The sequence below is a fragment of the Oncorhynchus gorbuscha genome, linkage group LG07 (genome assembly GCF_021184085.1).
Source record: "Oncorhynchus gorbuscha isolate QuinsamMale2020 ecotype Even-year linkage group LG07, OgorEven_v1.0, whole genome shotgun sequence".
In the NCBI taxonomy this organism is placed as follows: Eukaryota; Metazoa; Chordata; class Actinopteri; order Salmoniformes; family Salmonidae; genus Oncorhynchus; species Oncorhynchus gorbuscha.
Genome location: NC_060179.1, coordinates 42109216 through 42126865, shown reverse-complemented (window position 1 = coordinate 42126865; position 17650 = coordinate 42109216). Strand labels below are relative to the sequence as shown.

The window sequence follows — 17650 nt, the reverse complement described above, 5'->3', positions numbered from 1 at the left end:
CAGTCTGGTGTCATTGTCATACTCCGGGGCCAGCTTCACCAGATGGCTGCTCGGAGGGATTGGCTTCCCTGCCTCTAGTAGGGAGAGGTCTTCTGGGAAGCTCTCAGACTGAGCATGTCTGAGTACTTCAAGTTCTGCTTGCTTGAAATCATCGACTGAAGGGCTGTCTCCACTACTGGCCGCCCAGTGTAGCAACTGCACTGTGGCTTCCACCAGCTCATGGAAAGTGTTGAACTGGGCAACATCAGAGAGAGACAATGTGATGTCCGCTGACAGGAGTCCACAGAAGGTAGGCTTCCGCAGCTCCTTTGCTTTGTCAGGAAGTACTTCGTCTTCTCGGCAGGATGACTGGACCTGCCACAGGAATGGAGGACCTTGACTCCAACGGTTGTGTTCTGTAAGCTGAGACAGCTTCTTGCCGCGTGTGATATCATCATCCGGATTTCTCTCTGTGTCCACGCAATGCCAGGCCTGGGAGTCCGTGAGCTCCTGTATTTCTGTGACTCTTGTGCCTACAAATACTTTGTACCTGCATCAGTGTGACTGGAGCCAGGTTAAGACTGTTGTAGAATCCGACCAGTACGTGACCTCATGGATTTCCAGGGTTAGTTATTTTCTGATGACCACGGCCAGCTGGGCACCAGTGAGTGCAGCACAGCGCTCGAGTCTTGGCATCGACCGTTGTCATTTCGGGGCCACTCTTGATCTTGCTGCAAGGAATACCACTTGGATCTGTCCATTGGTGTCTTCAGTACAGAGGTACGCGATGGCACAGTATGCACGTTCTGAGGCATCATTGAAGGCTTGAACACTTCTTTTGCTCGTTGGGAGATCCATGTCGGGGCTGATGTAACACCTTGGTAGTGTGACCTGAGACAGCTGTGAAAGTTTTTTCTCAAAAATAAGCCACGCTTTGAGAAGATCTTCAGGTAAGTCTGGGTCATCTTTGAACCCCGTCAACTTCGACTCTGACGGTCTTCTCCATCTTGTCTGGATCCTTGGACAGACGCTTCTCTGTCCCTCGCAGATGAGCCAGTACTGCCTCCTTCGGAGCTTCTAAGGGAGGAGTGGAGTACCTTTGAACCCCGTCAACTTCAACTCTGACGGTCTTCTCCATCTTGTCTGGACGGTGTGACGAGCTTCTCACTCCTGTACTGCAGCGTATTCCAACTGTCAGAGCTTCTCTACATACCTGAAGAGCTCTGCAGATGGAGAGATAAGGGATGTATGAAGGCACTGTTGTGGAGCAAGACTTTGCTGCAGGAACTTTGAAGGACCTTGAAGGGTCCATCCGAGGTGAGTCTTGATGGCGGCAGGTCCACCAGGTGGAGCCAAATGCACTGGCTCTGCCGGAGTGATTAGATGGGGATAGTCTGATCTGATGAGCAGTAACAGCTGCACCTGATCCAGTGGTTGGAGGGGTAGGCCTTTGAGGTGCCGATATCTTTTCTGAAGGGCTTTGACGGGGAAGGTATGCGGTGCAAGGCGCAACTCTTCAGCTGTGAAGGCTCTGTGGATGTCAAAGGACCTGTTTGGTTGAGTAACAGGGTCCACAGAGAATGACACAGAAGCTCCATGGTTGATTGACATCTTGACGCACAGTACAAGGTGCCAAGTCCTCTTGATTGCCTTGGAGGGCTAGCTGCTCTGCTGTTTCGTGTAGAAGTATAGTGCAACAGGGCGTACGTGTCAAGTGACTTGTGGCCGCTCTGCAAGATGACTCGACTCATCTTTAGCAGCACCTTGCTGCTGCCGGAAGGTCGATCAACGTAGAGAGCCTGCAGTGGAGCTCACCAGGCAAATGCTCTCTGTTGGCGCCTTTGTGCTGGCAGTCTTCATAGCATTCGTGCTAGCGTTCTTTGTAGCAGTCGGGCTAGTGTTGACATCATGGATAACCTCAAGATGCTTCTTCTCACACTTCTTGCACAGCCTTGAGAGTACACTGAGCTGCTTGGTGTCCGCGTCCACACTTCCAACATCTTTAATTTGTCTTGATCCAGGATTCTTTCTGTTCTTTGGAAAGGAGCTGGAAATTGGTGCATTGATTCATGGAATCTTCAGGTAAGTCTGGGTCATCCTACACTCTTTTCTTGGTCCAGAGCCTCTGGACCACAACCTTGGCCTGTGTGGTGTATGGGGAAATGAGGCCAAGTGGATCGTACTGGCTGGCAAGGATCTGATAAATGTTGCGCATGGTGGGTTCAACTTTCTCCATGTGACCTTGCTTGTAGCCAAGAGTGTCAGACAGACATTACCATCATAATCCAAAGGTGTGCTCTTGGGGTTCCACGCCATCCTGGGTGAACCACAGTTCACTGCTCTCCGACCTGTACCCTTGACATTTTCAACCTCTCCCTGGCGGAGTCTGTAATGCCTGCATGTTTCAAGTAGACCGCCATGGCCCAAGAAAGCCAAGGTAACTTGCCTACGTCGGTAGCCATGAGATGCTTTGGGAGGCTGGTCATGGCTCACGGAGGCCCTGAACCACCTCCGGTTCGATTGCCGCCTTGGCGGATCCACAGACAACGCCATCTCAATCGCACTCCAGTGGTGTAAGTGGTGTAAAGTACTTAAGTAAAAATACTTTAAAGTACTACTTAAGTAGTTTTGGGAGGGATCTGTGCATTATATTTTTGGACAATTTTAACTTTTACTCCATTACATTCTAAAGAACATAATGTAAGTTCTACTCCATACATTTTACCTGACACCCGAAAGTACTTTTTACATTTAGAATGTTTAGTAGGACAGGACAATTGTCTAATTCACGCACATAATTCAGTAGGTCATCCCTACTGCATCTGATCTGGCAGACTCACTAAACACAAATGCTTTGACTGTAAATTATGTCTGAGTGTTGCAGTGTGCGCCTGGCTATCCGTAAATTTAAAAAACAAGAAAATCGTGCTGTCTGGCTTGCTTAATATAAGGAATTTGAAATTATTTATACATTTACTTTTACTTATGATACTTAAGTACATTTTTGCTATTACATTTACTTTTGATACTTAAGTATATTTAAAACAAATTACTTTTGGACTCTTACTCAAGTAGGATTCCCACCGGGACAAAAGGAACACCTATGTGAGAGTGCTGTTCATTGGCTGCAGCTCGGCATTATACACCTCAGTACCCACAGAGCTCATCACTAAGCTAAGGACCCTGGGACTAAACACCTCCCTCTGCAACTGGATCCTGGAATTCCTGAAGGGCCGCCCCCAGGTAGTAAGGGTAGGCAGCAACACATCTGCCATGCTGATCCTCAGCACTGGGGCCTCTCAGGGGTATGTGCTTAGTCCCCTCCTGTACTCCCTGTTCACCCACGACTGCATGGCCAAGCACGACTCCAACACCATCATTAAGTTTGCTGACGACACAAGTGGTAGGCCTGATCACCGACAATGATGAGACAGTCTATAGATAGGAGATCAGAGTCCTGGCAGTGTGGTGCCAGGACAACAACCTCTGTTGGGGAATAATCAGAATTGGTTGGTAACATAGGTAAGATGTTTTATATTCATCATATGTTTGTAAGTTACTTCTCATCAGAATGTTATTTTTGTATAATACTGTGGCGAGGTTGCATTTATCTGTTCTATGTCAAGACTAAGTTGCATGGGCCGCAGAGAGGGGAGAGGTCAAAGTGTCATCATGTGTAAACATATATTTTGCTCCACTGTGTCTGTGTGCCAGTGACTCCCTACTTTTCCCATCGGGGAGAGGAGATGGCAGTGTCTGGAATCATTCTATGCTCTCCGTGAGTTTGTCCAGGATTGGTTGTATTTAGAATTGGTTGTATCTAAATGACAATTTGATATATGCCTGTTTATATGGAGGATTGGTTTATGGTTCTGGGGTTTGAGTAAGGAGACAAAGCTCAACGATTTATTATGTCTATGCTGTCTGACTATGTGTGTTCTTTGCTATTAAAGGAACTCAGCTGCAATGTGTAAGGGGCTCTCAGATAATTCATTGATAGACACTGAACTGATCTGAGAGTCACAGGGTTGTGATAAAGCTCATATAATTAAAGATGGACTTTGATAACTAACTCTGACTTGTGTTGTGGTTAGCGCTCATGATTTGGTAAATAGAGGAAATTTCCACGACACCTCTCACTCAAAATGTGAGCAAGACAAATTGAGCTGATCGTGGACTGTAGGAAAAGGAGGGCAGAACAGGCCCCTATTAACATCGACAGGACTGAAGTGGAGTGGGTCGAGAGTTTCAAGTTCCTTGGTGTCCACATCACCAACAAACTCTCATGGTCCAAAGTAGAGGTCGACCGATTATGCTATTTCAATGCCGATACCGAAACCGATTATTGGATGACCAAAAACAGCTGATCGTTTGATTTTTATATACATATATATATTTGAAATAATGACAATTACAACAATGAACACTTATTTTCACTTAAAAGCGAGGTGTCCCTCTCAGAGTCCGCCACCCCCCCCCCCCGTTCAGCTGAAACCATGGCGCAGGCAATGCAAAAAAAATCTTAGATATATTTAACCTCCACACATTAATAAGTCCAATACCTCAAATGAAAGATAAACACCTTGTTCATCTGCCAAGCATGTCAGATTTTTTAAATGTTTTATGGCGAAAACACAGCACATATTTATATTAGACCACCACCGAAACAAAGACAAGACGCAGCCATTTTGTCCCAGAAAATATAAAATTATAAAAGCAGGATTAAAAAATAAATCATTGACTAACCTTTTGAAAATCTTCATCAGATGACAGTAATAGGACATGTTACACAGTACATTTATGTTTTTTTCAACAATATGCCATTTATATCCCTAAATCTCAGTTTACATTGACACCATGTTCAGAAAATGGTCAAAAATGTCCTGAGAAATTATAGAGAGCTCCGCCAGATAACAGAAATAAACATCATAAACTTTGACTAAATATACATGTTCTACATATAGTTAGAAAGATACACTGCTTCTTAATGCAACCGCTGTGCCACATTTATTTTTAACGTTACAGAATTAGTTCACTATGTAATAATCACTACCTGGTATGGCAACTGCTCGGCCTCCGACTGCAAGGCGCTACAGAGGGTAGTGCGAACGGCCCAGTAGATCACTGAGTCCAAGCTTCCTGCCATCCAGGAACTCTATACCAGGCGGTGTCAGAGGATGGCCCTAAATATTGCCATAGACCCCAGCCATCCTAGTCTTAGACTGTTCTCTCTGCTACCACAAGTGGTACCAGAGTGCCAAGTCCGGGTCCAAAAGGTTTCTTAACAGCTTCTACCCTCAAGCCATAAGACTGCTGAACAGCTAATCAAATGGTTACCCGGACTATTTGCATTTTTTTTAACATTCATTTATTTAGTAAATATTTTCTTAACTATATTTTCTTAAAGCTGCATTGTTGGTTAATTAAGGGCTTGTAAAAGTAAGCATTTCATGGTAAGTGTAAAAACGGCCAGCTCATCTCCTTTGCAAGAACCCAACTTTCTTTTGGTTTTCCTATTAGCCAATCAGCAGCCTTTTTTCCGGGACTTAGTATTATGCCTGATCAGGCAGGGCCTCAGGCAGTCTGTAGTGTCCATTCTGATAACCAACCTGGTTAGTTTGCGTACTCCCGCTAGCATTAGCATTAGCATTGTCATCCAGAATGCATGACTATTTAGCATGCTTATTAGCGATTAGCATTTGTTAGCATTTGTCTGTGGTGCTAGGCTATTTTTGGTTGGAGATAGATCATGCTTATTATGTTTTATAATGTATAGATATTTCTACATTGCTCTATTGTTCTTTGTGCATCCACCATGTGTTTGGGTCCACATATTTAGTTATTGACATGCAAATAAGGCATATTTTTCCATACTGTGCTATAGCCTAAGTTCTCCTCTTTTCTTTACAGAACCACAATTAAAATCGAATCGAATCAAATCGAATCAAATTTTATTTGGCACATGCACCGAATACAACAGGTGTAGACCTTAGAGTGGAATTTTTACTTACAAGCCCTTAACCAACAATGCAGTTCAAGAAATGGAGTTAATAAAATATTTACTAAATAAACTAAAGTAAAAAAATCTAATCAAAAAGCAACACAATACATTTACATAACAATAACTGTAAGTAGTAGCAGTCTAAAAACAAAGGGGGGGGGGGTGGTTCAACGTAAATAGTCCGGGTGGCCATTTGATTAGTTTAGTTGTTCAGCAGTCTTATGGCTTGGGGGTAGAAGCTGTTAACTAGCCTTTTGTTCCTAGACTTGGCGCTCCTGTACCGCTAGCCGCACGGTAGCAGAGAGAACAGTCTATGACTAGGATGGCTGAAGTCTTTGACAATTTTTGGGACTTTCCTCTGACACCGCCTAACGTACGCTAACCCCATTCTGTACTTGTGCGCAACAGCGACATTCAAACGAGTCTGCAAAGAAAACTAATGGGACTGTAGCGTCTTACAGCCTCTCTCCACTAGGTGTAGCACTTCTCTCACCGTTTAAAAACAAGAAAGGGACAGGGTAAGGGGGAATACCTAGTCATTTTTTGCATCATCACTGCAAGCTATCATGACTCTCAAAAGCCGCTGTTTACTTCTGAAGATCACTTTAGCACCGCCCTAAAAATCTGACACAAATTTGACACAAACCTTCAAATAGGTATGTAAAGACACATTATATAAACTCTTTATAGTGTTTCAGTTTGCATTTTAGAGACGATAAGGTGATAAGTTGGACAGTGAAAAAAAACATTCCCCCACAAGACATCTCTCCTTCTCACTATCACGCAATAGGTTTAGCTTCCCCATCCGCCATTTAAAAAAAGACCCGACGGAGCTCATTGCCTTCTTTAATCGTGCAGAGTTGGGCATCATGAAGGACTCGTCATTGATTTTGTTGGAAAGGAGAGAAATTGTGTTTTACAATGGTATTGATATTACAGTTGATCTGGAAGTGTTATGTTTTTTGGGCGCTAAAATAAGGTCAATTGTACGGACCAGCACGATGTACAAAAGTGACCTAGTTCACGTTAGTATATAGGTCCTGAATGTCAGGAAGCTTGGATCCAATGATGTACCAGGATGTATGCCCTACCCTCTGTCGCGCCTTACAGTCAGATGCCAAGCAGTTGCCATACCAGGCGGTGATGCAACTGGTCAGGATGCTCTCGATGGTGCAGCTATAGAAACTTTTGAGGATCTGGGGACCCATCTTTTCAGTCTTCTGAGGGGGGAAAGGTGTTGTCGTGCCCTCTTCACAACTGTCTTGGTGTGTTTGGACTAGAGGCCGACCGGCACGGCTGATTAATTAGGGCTGATTTCAAGTTTTCATAACAATTAGTAATCTGCATTTTTGGACGCCGATTATGGCCGATTACATTGCATTCCATGAGGAAACTGCGTGGCAGGCTGACTACCTGTTACGCGAGTGCAGCAAGCAGCCAAGGCAAGTTGCTAGCTATAGCATTAAACTTATCTTATAAAAACAATCAATCTTCACATAATCACTACTTAACTACATATAGTTGATGATATTACTAGGTTAACTAGCTTGTCCTGCATTGCATATAATCAATGCGGTGCCTGTTAATTTATCATCGAATCACAGCCTACTTCACCAATCGGGTGATGATTTAACAAAGGCACATTCACGAAAAAAAGCACAATCGCTGCACGAATGTACCTAACCATAAACAACTTTTGCTTTTCTTAAAATCAATACACAGAAGTATATATATTTTTAAACCTGCATATTTAGTTCAAATAAATTCAGGGTCAGGGTATATGCAACATTTTCGGCCGCCAGGCTCGTTGCAAACTAATTTGACAGAATGTTCCATAATTATGACATAACATTGAAGGTTGTGCAATGTAACAGATATATTTAGACTTAGGATTGCCAACCGTTTGATAAAATACATAACTGTTCCGTATTTCACTGAAAGAATAAATGTTTTGTTTTCGAAATGAGAGTTTCTGGATTTGACCATATTAATGACCAAAGGCTCATATTTCTGTGTTTGTTGTATTATAATTAAGTCTATGATTTGATATTTGATAGAGCAGTCTGACTGAGCGGTGGTAGGCAGCAGATCTGAGGATCCATGCCAAATCTTTTCAGTCTCTTGAGGGGGAATAGGCATTGTCGTGCCCTCTTCACGACTGTCTTGGTGTGTTTGGACCATGAGTTTCCCCAAGTAAACAGATGCTCAACTCACTCTATGCTGTTGCTCGGTGCGCTGTTTTTCTCTGTATTTCTCAAACAATATAGGAGTTATAAGAGTAATGTCTAACAAGATTGAAAGAGTATTGTATACTGTTAGGTATGGAGAATGTGTGGGGAAAAAAGTTACATGACAAGACCTGTATCTTACGAATTATAAATAATGTTATGCTCCTCTCTCCCTCTCCAGTTCCCTATGATCAGTGAGTTTGGGGAGGACAGGAACTCCTACTGCAGCTTTGAGTCCAAGGAGACAACTCTACTGCAGTCAGAGAAGGGCAACCTGCAGCAGAAAGTCAGCACCCTCACCCACGAGGTGAGAGTGAGAAAACACCTGGGGCTTCATTTAATCCCACCCACAATGCCCAGTATCTATCATTTTCTTCCTGTGGCATGTAAAATCATAGGATGATGAGTACTGTGAAAAACGTACCTCTGTTAGCAAGTACACAGTGTAAACATTGCTAAACATTATACTTCCGGCGCCGACAGAGATGGCCGCCTCGCTTCGCGTTCCTAGGAAACTATGCAGTTTTTTGTTTTTTTTACGTGTTATTTCTTACATTAGTACCCCAGGTCATCTTAGGTTTCATTACATACCGTCAAGAAGAACTACTGAATATAAGACCAGCGTCAACTCACCATCAGTACGACCAAGAATATGATTTTCGCGACGTGGATCCTGTGTTCTGCCTTTCAACCAGGACAACGGAATGGATCCCATGCGGCGACCCAAAAAAACGACTCCGTAAAAGAGGGAAACGAGGCGGTCTTCTGGTCAGACTCCGGAGATGGGCACATTGTGCACCACTCCCTAGCATTCTTCTCGCCAATGTCCAGTCTCTTGACAACAAAGTTGATGAAATCCAAGCAAGGGTAGCATTCCAGAGGGACATCGGAGACTGTAACGTTCTTTGCTTCACGGAAACATGGCTCACTGGACAGATGCTATCGGAGGCGGTGCAGCCAGCGGATTTCTCCACGCATCGCGCCGACAGAAACAAACATCTTTCTGGTAAGAAGAGGGGCGGGGGCGTATGCCTTATGGCTAACGAGACGTGGTGTGATCAAAGAAACATACAGAAACTCAAATCCTTCTGTTCACCGGATTTAGAATTCCTCACAATCAAATATCGACCGCATTATCTACCAAGAGAATTCTCTTCGATTATAATCACAGCCATATATATTCCCCCCCAAGCAGACACATCGATGGCTCTGAACTAACTTTATTTGACTCTTTGCAAACTGGAATCCATACATCCTGAAGCTGCATTCATTGTAGCTGGGGATTTTAACAAGGCTAATCTGAAAACAAGACTCCCTAAATTGTATCAGCATATCGATTGTGCAACCAGGGCCGGAAAAACCTCGGATCATTGTTACTCTAACTTCCGCAACGCATATAAGGCCCTGCCCCGCCCTCCTTTCAGAAAAGCTGACCACGACTCCATTTTGTTGATCCCTGCCTACAGACAGAAACTAAAACGGGAGGCTCCCAAGCTGAGGTCTGTCCAACACTGGTCCGACCAAGCTGATTCCACACTCCAAGACTGCTTCCATCACGTGGACTGGGATATGGTTCGTATTGCGTTAGATAACAACATTGACGAATACGCTGATTCGGTGTGCGAGTTCATTAGAACGTGCGTTGAAGATGTCGTTCCCATAGCAACGATTAAAACATTCCCTAACCAGAAACCGTGGATTGATGGCAGCATCCGCGTGAAACTGAAAGCGCGAACCAATGCTTTTAATCAGGGCAAGGTGACTGGTAACATGACCGAATACAAACAGTGCAGCTATTCCCTCCGCAAGGCTATCAAACAAGCTAAGCGTCAGTATAGAGACAAAGTAGAATCTCAATTCAACGGCTCAGACACGAGGTATGTGGCAGGGTCTACAGTCAATCACGGACTACAAGAAGAAAACCAGCCCAGTCACGGACCAGGATGTCTTGCTCCCAGGCAGAACAAATAACTTTTTTGCCCGCTTTGAGGACAATACAGTGCCACTGACACGGCCTGCAACGAAAACATGCGGACTCTCCTTCACTGCAGCCGAGGTGAGTAAAACATTTAAACGTGTTAACCCTCGCAAGGCTGCAGGCCCAGACGGCATCCCCAGCCGCGCCCTCAGAGCATGCGCAGACCAGCTGGCCGGTGTGTCGGACATATTCAATCAATCCCTATACCAGTCTGCTGTTCCCACATGCTTCAAGAGGGCCACCATTGTTCCTGTTCCCAAGAAAGCTAAGGTAACTGAGCTTAACGTCTACCGCCGCGTAGCACTCTCTTCCGTCATCATGAAGTGCTTTGAGAGACTAGTCAAGGACCATATCACCTCCACCCTACCTGACACCCTAGACCCACTCCAATTTGCTTACCGCCCAAATAGGTCCACAGTTGATGCAATCTCAACCACACTGCACACTGCCCTAACCCATCTGGACAAGAGGAATACCTATGTGAGAATGCTGTTCATCGACTACAGCTCGGCATTCAACACCGTAGTACCCTCCAAGCTCGTCATCAAGCTCGAGACCCTGGGTCTCGACCCCGCCCTGTGCAACTGGGTACTGGACCTCCTGACGGGCCGCCCCCAGGTGGTGAGGGTAGGCAACAACATCTCCACCCCGCTGATCCTCAACACTGGGGCCCCACAAGGGTGCGTTCTGAGCCCTCTCCTGTACTCCCTGTTCACCCACGACTGCGTGGCCACGCACGCCTCCAACTCAATCATCAAGTTTGCGGACGACACAACAGTGGTAGGCTTGATTACCAACAATGACGAGACGGCCTACAGGGAGGAGGTGAGGGCCCTCGGAGTGTGGTGTCAGGAAAATAACCTCACACTCAACGTCAACAAAACTAAGGAGATGATTGTGGACTTCAGGAAACAGCAGAGGGAACACCCCCCTATCCACATCGATGGAACAGTAGTGGAGAGGGTAGTAAGTTTTAAGTTCCTCGGCATACACATCACAGACAACATCATCATCAGACAGCATCGTGAAGAAGGCGCAGCAGCACCTCTTCAACCTCAGGAGGCTGAAGAAATTTGGCTTGTCACCAAAAGCACTCACAAACATCTACAGAGGCACAATCGAGAGCATCCTGGCGGGCTGTATCACCGCCTGGTACGGCAACTGCTCTGCCCACAACCGTAAGGCTCTCCAGAGGGTAGTGAGGTCTGCACAACGCATCACCGGGGGCAAACTACCTGCCCTCCAGGACACCTACACCACCCGATGTTACAGGAAGGTCATAAAGATAATCAAGGACAACAACCACCCGAGCCACTGCCTGTTCACCCCGCTATCATCCAGAAGGCGAGGTCAGTACAGGTGCATCAAAGCTGGGACCGAGAGACTGAAAAACAGCTTCTATCTCAAGGCCATCAGACTGTTAAACAGCCAACACTAACATTGAGTGGCTGCTGCCAACACACTGACACTGACTCAACTCCAGCCACTTTAATAATGGGAATCGATAGGAAATTATGTAAAATATATCACTAGCCACTTTAAACAATGCTACCTAATATAATGTTTACATACCCTACATTATTCATCTCATATGCATACGTATATACTGTACTCTATATCATCTACTGCATCCTTATGTAATACATGTATCACTAGCCACTTTAAACTATGCCACTTTGTTTACATACTCATCTCATATGTATATACTGTACTCTATATCATCTACTGCATCCTTATGTAATACATGTATCACTAGCCACTTTAAACTATGCCACTTTGTTTACATAATCATCTCATATGTATATACTGTACCCGATACCATCTACTGTAGAGCCTATGCTGCTCTGTACCATCACTCATTCATGTATCTTTATGTACATATTCTTTATCCCCTTACCCTGTGTATAAGACAGTAGTTTTGGAATTGTTAGTTAGATTACTTGTTGGTTATTACTGCATTGTCGGAACTAGAAGCACAAGCATTTCGCTACATTAACATCTGCTAACCATGTGTGTGTGACAAATAAAATTTGATTTGATTTGATTTATAGCTAGCTATAAAATGAAAGAACTACTCTATTCTTCCCTGAACAATTTATATATCACTTTGTGTATTGTTGAGAGGCAGGAGAGGAGAGGTGAGGAGAGGGGGAGTGGTGTGAAAGAAGAATACGAAGCCGTGATTAAAAAAGAGCGAGGGGGAGGAAGAGGTTTATGGGAACATGTTCAAGGGATGCGCTTTGTCCCTTGAATACACAAGGTCAGAGCGCTTCGACAAAGACCTTTAAAAAGATTGTTCGTGTCACGCCTCAATGAGCAAGCCCCATACACAGTCAAGGCAATATTTGCTTCCCCTGACAACCTGTGACTTCCACCTAGCAAGCCACGTTTTCTATCCACACAGCCAGGAGGGTAGCGAGCGAGTCTGCTTCACGTGTAATCTGTCTCCACTCCTCTTTGTCACGATGTTGACTGCCTGGCTCTTAGTTACGATGTTGACTGCCTGGCTCACCTTGGCCGTGATTTCAATGTGTTACCATAGACACGCTTCTGCTGAATTCTGCACTGCTCAAGCATCTTGCACTGTCATATCTCTCAGTTACTTAAGTTGCTTTCTCTCGTTCCCTCTCTTTTTTTGTGACTTTGTCTCTCTCTTTCTCATACTCCCTTGTTCTCTCTGGTCCTCTACTCATCCCCTCTCATTCTCTCTCCCTCTTTCTCTCTGATTTTCTTTCTCATCAGATCCTTTCAGTTCCCCTCTCTTTGTTAGCGTTTCCCCCAGTGACCCCCAAACCCTCATTTATTTCCATCTTGGTCATTTGTTTTCTTCCTCATTCATCTATCCATTTGTCCACCATGTCTCCCACTTAAATTACTGGATATAATTTACAGTATTGAGTGTCCATGACTTTGATATCAGACAGGGCCCATGTTCTGAAGTTATTTGTGTCCTGCATGAGAATCACTATGGAGTATTTCTTCAGGCTTTAGACTGAGAGAAGCATTAGATGAAAAAAACGAACTATAATAGAACAAGTTTATTTATTTTGCTTCTAAAAAGATGTTCCAGCAGTGAAATGAATGAAAACAGGGAATTGGGACTGGCTCTTCGATCATTTAATTCCTTGTCTTACTTTCTTTCTCTGTCAATTCAATTCAAAGGCTTTATTGGCATGGGAAACATATGTTAACATTGCCAAAGCAAGTGAAATAGATGACAAACAAAAGTGAAATAAACAATAAAAATGAACAGTAAGTGTTACACAAAATAATAAAGACATTTCAAATGTCATATACAGTGTTGTGACTATGTGCAAATAGTTAAAGTACAAAAGGAATATAAATCAACTTAAATATTGGTTGTATTTACAATGGTGTTTGTTCTTCCCTGGTTGCCCTTTTCTTGTGGCAACAGGTCACAAATCTTACTGCTGTGATGGCACACTGTGGTATTTCACACAGTAAATATGGGAGTTCATCAAAGTTGGGTTTGTTTTCAAATACTTTGTGGATCTGTGTAATCTGAGGGAAATGTGTGTCTCTAAGATGGTCATACATTTGGCAGGTTAGGAAATGCAGCTCAGTTTCCACCTCATTTTGTGGGTAGTGTGCACATAGCCTGTGTCACGGTTGTTGAAGGAAGTGGACCAAGGTGCAGCGTGGTGAGCGTACATTTTTATTTTTTTTTTTTAAATGACGCCAACAAAACAACAAAAACAATTGTGAAGCTACAGGCTATGTACCATAAACAAAAGTCCACTTCCCACAACGACAGGTGGGAAAAAGGGCTACCTAAGTATGGATCTCAATCAGAGACAACGATAGACAGCTATCCCTGATTGAGAACCAGACCCGGCAAAAAAATAGAAATACAAATAATAGAACATAGAATACCCACCCCAAATCACACCCTGACCAAACCAAATAGAGACATAAAAAGGATCTCTAAGTTCAGGGTATGACAGCCTGTCTTGTCTTGAGAGCCAAGTCTGTACATAATCAAAGCTGTCCTTAAGTTTGTGTTAGTCACAGTGGTCAGGTATTCTGCCACTGTGTACTCTCTGTTTAGGGCCAAATAGCATTCTAGTTTGCTCTGTTTTTAATTCTTAATTATTTTCTTAATTCTTTGTTAATTCTTTCCAATGTGTCAAGTAATTATCTTTTGTTTTCTCATTATTTGGTTGTGTCTAATTGTGTTGCTGTCCTTGGGCTCTGTGGGGTATGTGTGTGTTTGTGAACAGTGCCCCAGGACCAGATTACTTTGGAGACTCTTCTCCAGGTTCATCTCTCTGTAGGTGATGGCTTTGTTATGGAAGGTTTGGGAATCGCTTCCTTTTAGGTGGTTGTAGAATGGCTCTTTTCTGGATTTTGATAATTAGCGGGTATCGGCTCTGCATGCATTATTTGGTGTTTTAAGTTGTACACAGATGATTTTTTTGCCAAATTCTGCATGCAGAGTCTCAATTTGGTGTTTTTCCCATTTTGTGAGTTCTCAGTTGGTGAGCGGACCCCAGACCGTAAAGGGCAATGGGTTCTAGAACTGATTAAAGTATTTTTAGCCAGATCGTAATTGGTATTTTCAATGTTATGTTCCTTTTGATGGCATAGAAGTCCCTTCTTGCCTTGTCTCTCAGCTCCTTCACAGCTTTGTGGAAGTTACCTGTGGCGCTGATGTTTAGGCCAAGGTATGTATCGTTTTTTGTGTGCTCTAGGGCATCAGCATCTAGATGGAATTTGTATTTATGGTCCTGGTGACTGGACCTTTTTTTCTGTCTCTCCCTTTCCCTCTCTATCTTTCTCTCCATCTCTTTCCGTCTCTCTCGTTATCTCCCTCTCTTTCCCTCTCTCCTTCTCTCAGCTCCAGAAGAGGAAAGAGCTCCAGGAGCAGCTGGAGGATGTGATCCAGGCCTATGAGAAGATCCACATGGAGAAGAACAACCTCCAGAGAGACCTGGACAAAATGGTCCGACATCCCATAACTCCATGCCTGCGTCCCTCCACCCTCCCATCCATCCAATATTCCATCTGTGTTCTTCCTCCCTCCATCCCCCCCTCCATCCATTCAATCTAAAACATGTTCCCAAAATGATTTTTTAAACATCCATATCATGATCTTAAATATTCACCTTAAAACTTTCTATGAACATTTATAATTTATTGAGCTCTTAGCTACAATGGCGACAGGGTGGCTCGAGCCTTACTTAACCTTAAGTAGCTGTTCAGAAAACCCCTACAGTATATCAGTAGGGCGTCTCTTATGATTGAGGCCATGGTTCTACCCCCAACCTGTGTTCTACCTGGCTATAAGTCAAGTATAAGCCCAATGAAGCAGAGATGCCCAAGATTACTTTAAAAAAAACAAATCTAATAAAATCTTATCTGAAATTGAAAAGCAACACTGCAGTCTCAGCATTTTGCACGTGTTCCAAATGATTTTAGATCAAGTGTCCGAAAGAGGTTGGTTGTAGAGATCGCCTGCCAAGCCCTGAACAATTTACAGTACATGTGAAATACTATAAAATTACTTTACATTGTCTAAGATTTCAACTATGTTAGACCTGCCATTATGAATGCTATATATCAAACACTAACCAGGACACTAATAAGCCTTTGGTCTTATACCCACCTTTCCACTAGTCTGATTCCAGATCTGTATTTGCTTTACCCAAATTCTCAGAATATTGTTGTCAATGACATCTGTTTGTGTTTCTGTATCTGAACCTAGACCAGTCTAGTGGAGAAGCACGCGGAGCATATTGTGGATCTGGAGTCAGCTCTGAGACAGAGAGACAACTCGCTACAGAAGCACAACACCCAGCTACACAGCAAGGACATCCAATACCTGCAGCTACATAGCCCAGACAATCACAGTGAGTCCCTATTGGTGTGACATAAGGCTTGAAACCCTTTTCACACACTCTATGTTGGCGCTTGCAGGATAGATACACTTCTCACTCTCTCTTTACTACTGGCACTTGTAGGATAGATGATACTGTTCTCAGACTCTATATTGTCAGCCGGCACTTGCAGGATCGAATTAGATTGTTAATTTCAATACACTTTAGTTCAGGAGCTGATTTGGATTAGTCAATGTCCTCATAAAAACAGTAGTGGTGCGTGGGTAAAATCACTGAGGAAGCCAAACGAGTAAAAAAGCTATATTACAACCTATGTTGTGATAATTGCGTTGTTTGCTCTATAACACATCCGTCCATATCCCCTGTGATATACAATAAGGCCGTGACGACAAAAAGACAACAGTCACACAGTGGAGGAGTAAATTCAACTACACCTATGTTTGTTTCATCACAAAACCGGAGAGTACCATCTGTCAGGTGAAGTCCGCGAAGCAAATAATGCATGTAACAAACAGTTATATCCCCTGCAGCATGGTCAAGCAAGTTCATGTTTTTGAACAGTTTACTAAACAGCTATTGATTTAGAACCAAGAAGTTACTGCAAATCAGCACAAAGACAACAGGAGCCTTTGCTTCCGCTAATTCCAGCACCATTTCAACTTGAACATTTAAACAAATCAACAAGGTTATACATGCTTAGTTTAATGTCCATGGTACTGATTTGTGTGTGTCTATCTGTCTGTCTGTCTGTCTGTCTGTCTGTCTGTCTGTCTGTCTGTCTGTCTGTCTGTCTGTCTGTCTGTCTGTCTGTCTGTCTGTCTGTCTGTCTGTCTGTCTGTCTGTCTGTCTGTCTGTCTGTCTGTCTGTCTGTCTGTCTGTCTGTCTGTCTGTCTGTCTGTCTGTCTGTCTGTCTGTCTGTCTGTCTGTCTGTCTGTCTGTCTGTCTGTCTGTCTGTGTGCCTGCGTGCGTGCGCAAGTAAAACAACTAGTTGAACACCAATGCCATCCTCCTCTCTTTCATGTTGGCTAAATGGCCTATGGCTCTGTCATACAGTAGACTTTGTAGTTTTTGTTGTCAGAGGCTAACGAGCTAAAATGCTTGCTACTAGCCGAAGTTCCTCACATTGTCACGTCTAATCAAGGTGGGTGGAATCAGGCGCAGAGAGCAGATAACGATATAAAGTTTATTCTCCGAGGAACAAAATAAACATGGTCAACCCAAAAACACACAGGGTGAAATTATCCAAAACAGGATAACAGACTAACCGGAGAATAATAAACACAATAACACCGACAGACGAAACGAATGACAAAACAAACAATCCCGCACAAAACAAGGGCGGGACAACCTACATTAAATACAGACACTAATTAACTAAACAACACACAGGTGAAAACAATCAGACAAAACCAACAGATACACGGAAAGGGATCGGTAGTGGCTAGTAGGACGGTGACGACGACCGCCGAGCGCCACCCGAACGGGCAGGAGAGCCAACCTCTGCGGAAGTCGTGACACACATGGACAACAATGAACCAGTTAAGTTAGCTAGCTAGCTAACGTGAGCCTACTAGGCTACATCTAGGCTACATATTGAACTTCAATA

At 43.8% G+C, this 17650-nt stretch overlaps 1 protein-coding gene across 1 annotated transcript in view; it reads left to right on the top strand.

The window, feature by feature from the left end:
• The window catches only part of LOC124039878 (TANK-binding kinase 1-binding protein 1-like), a 125834-nt gene that overhangs the window by 69181 nt on the left and 39003 nt on the right, over positions 1-17650 (top strand). The window contains exons 3-5 of the mRNA XM_046356385.1: positions 8390-8515; positions 15045-15149; positions 15912-16056. Of these exons, the coding sequence (XP_046212341.1) occupies positions 8390-8515; positions 15045-15149; positions 15912-16056 (376 nt within the window). The remainder of the gene's footprint in view (positions 1-8389; positions 8516-15044; positions 15150-15911; positions 16057-17650) is intronic.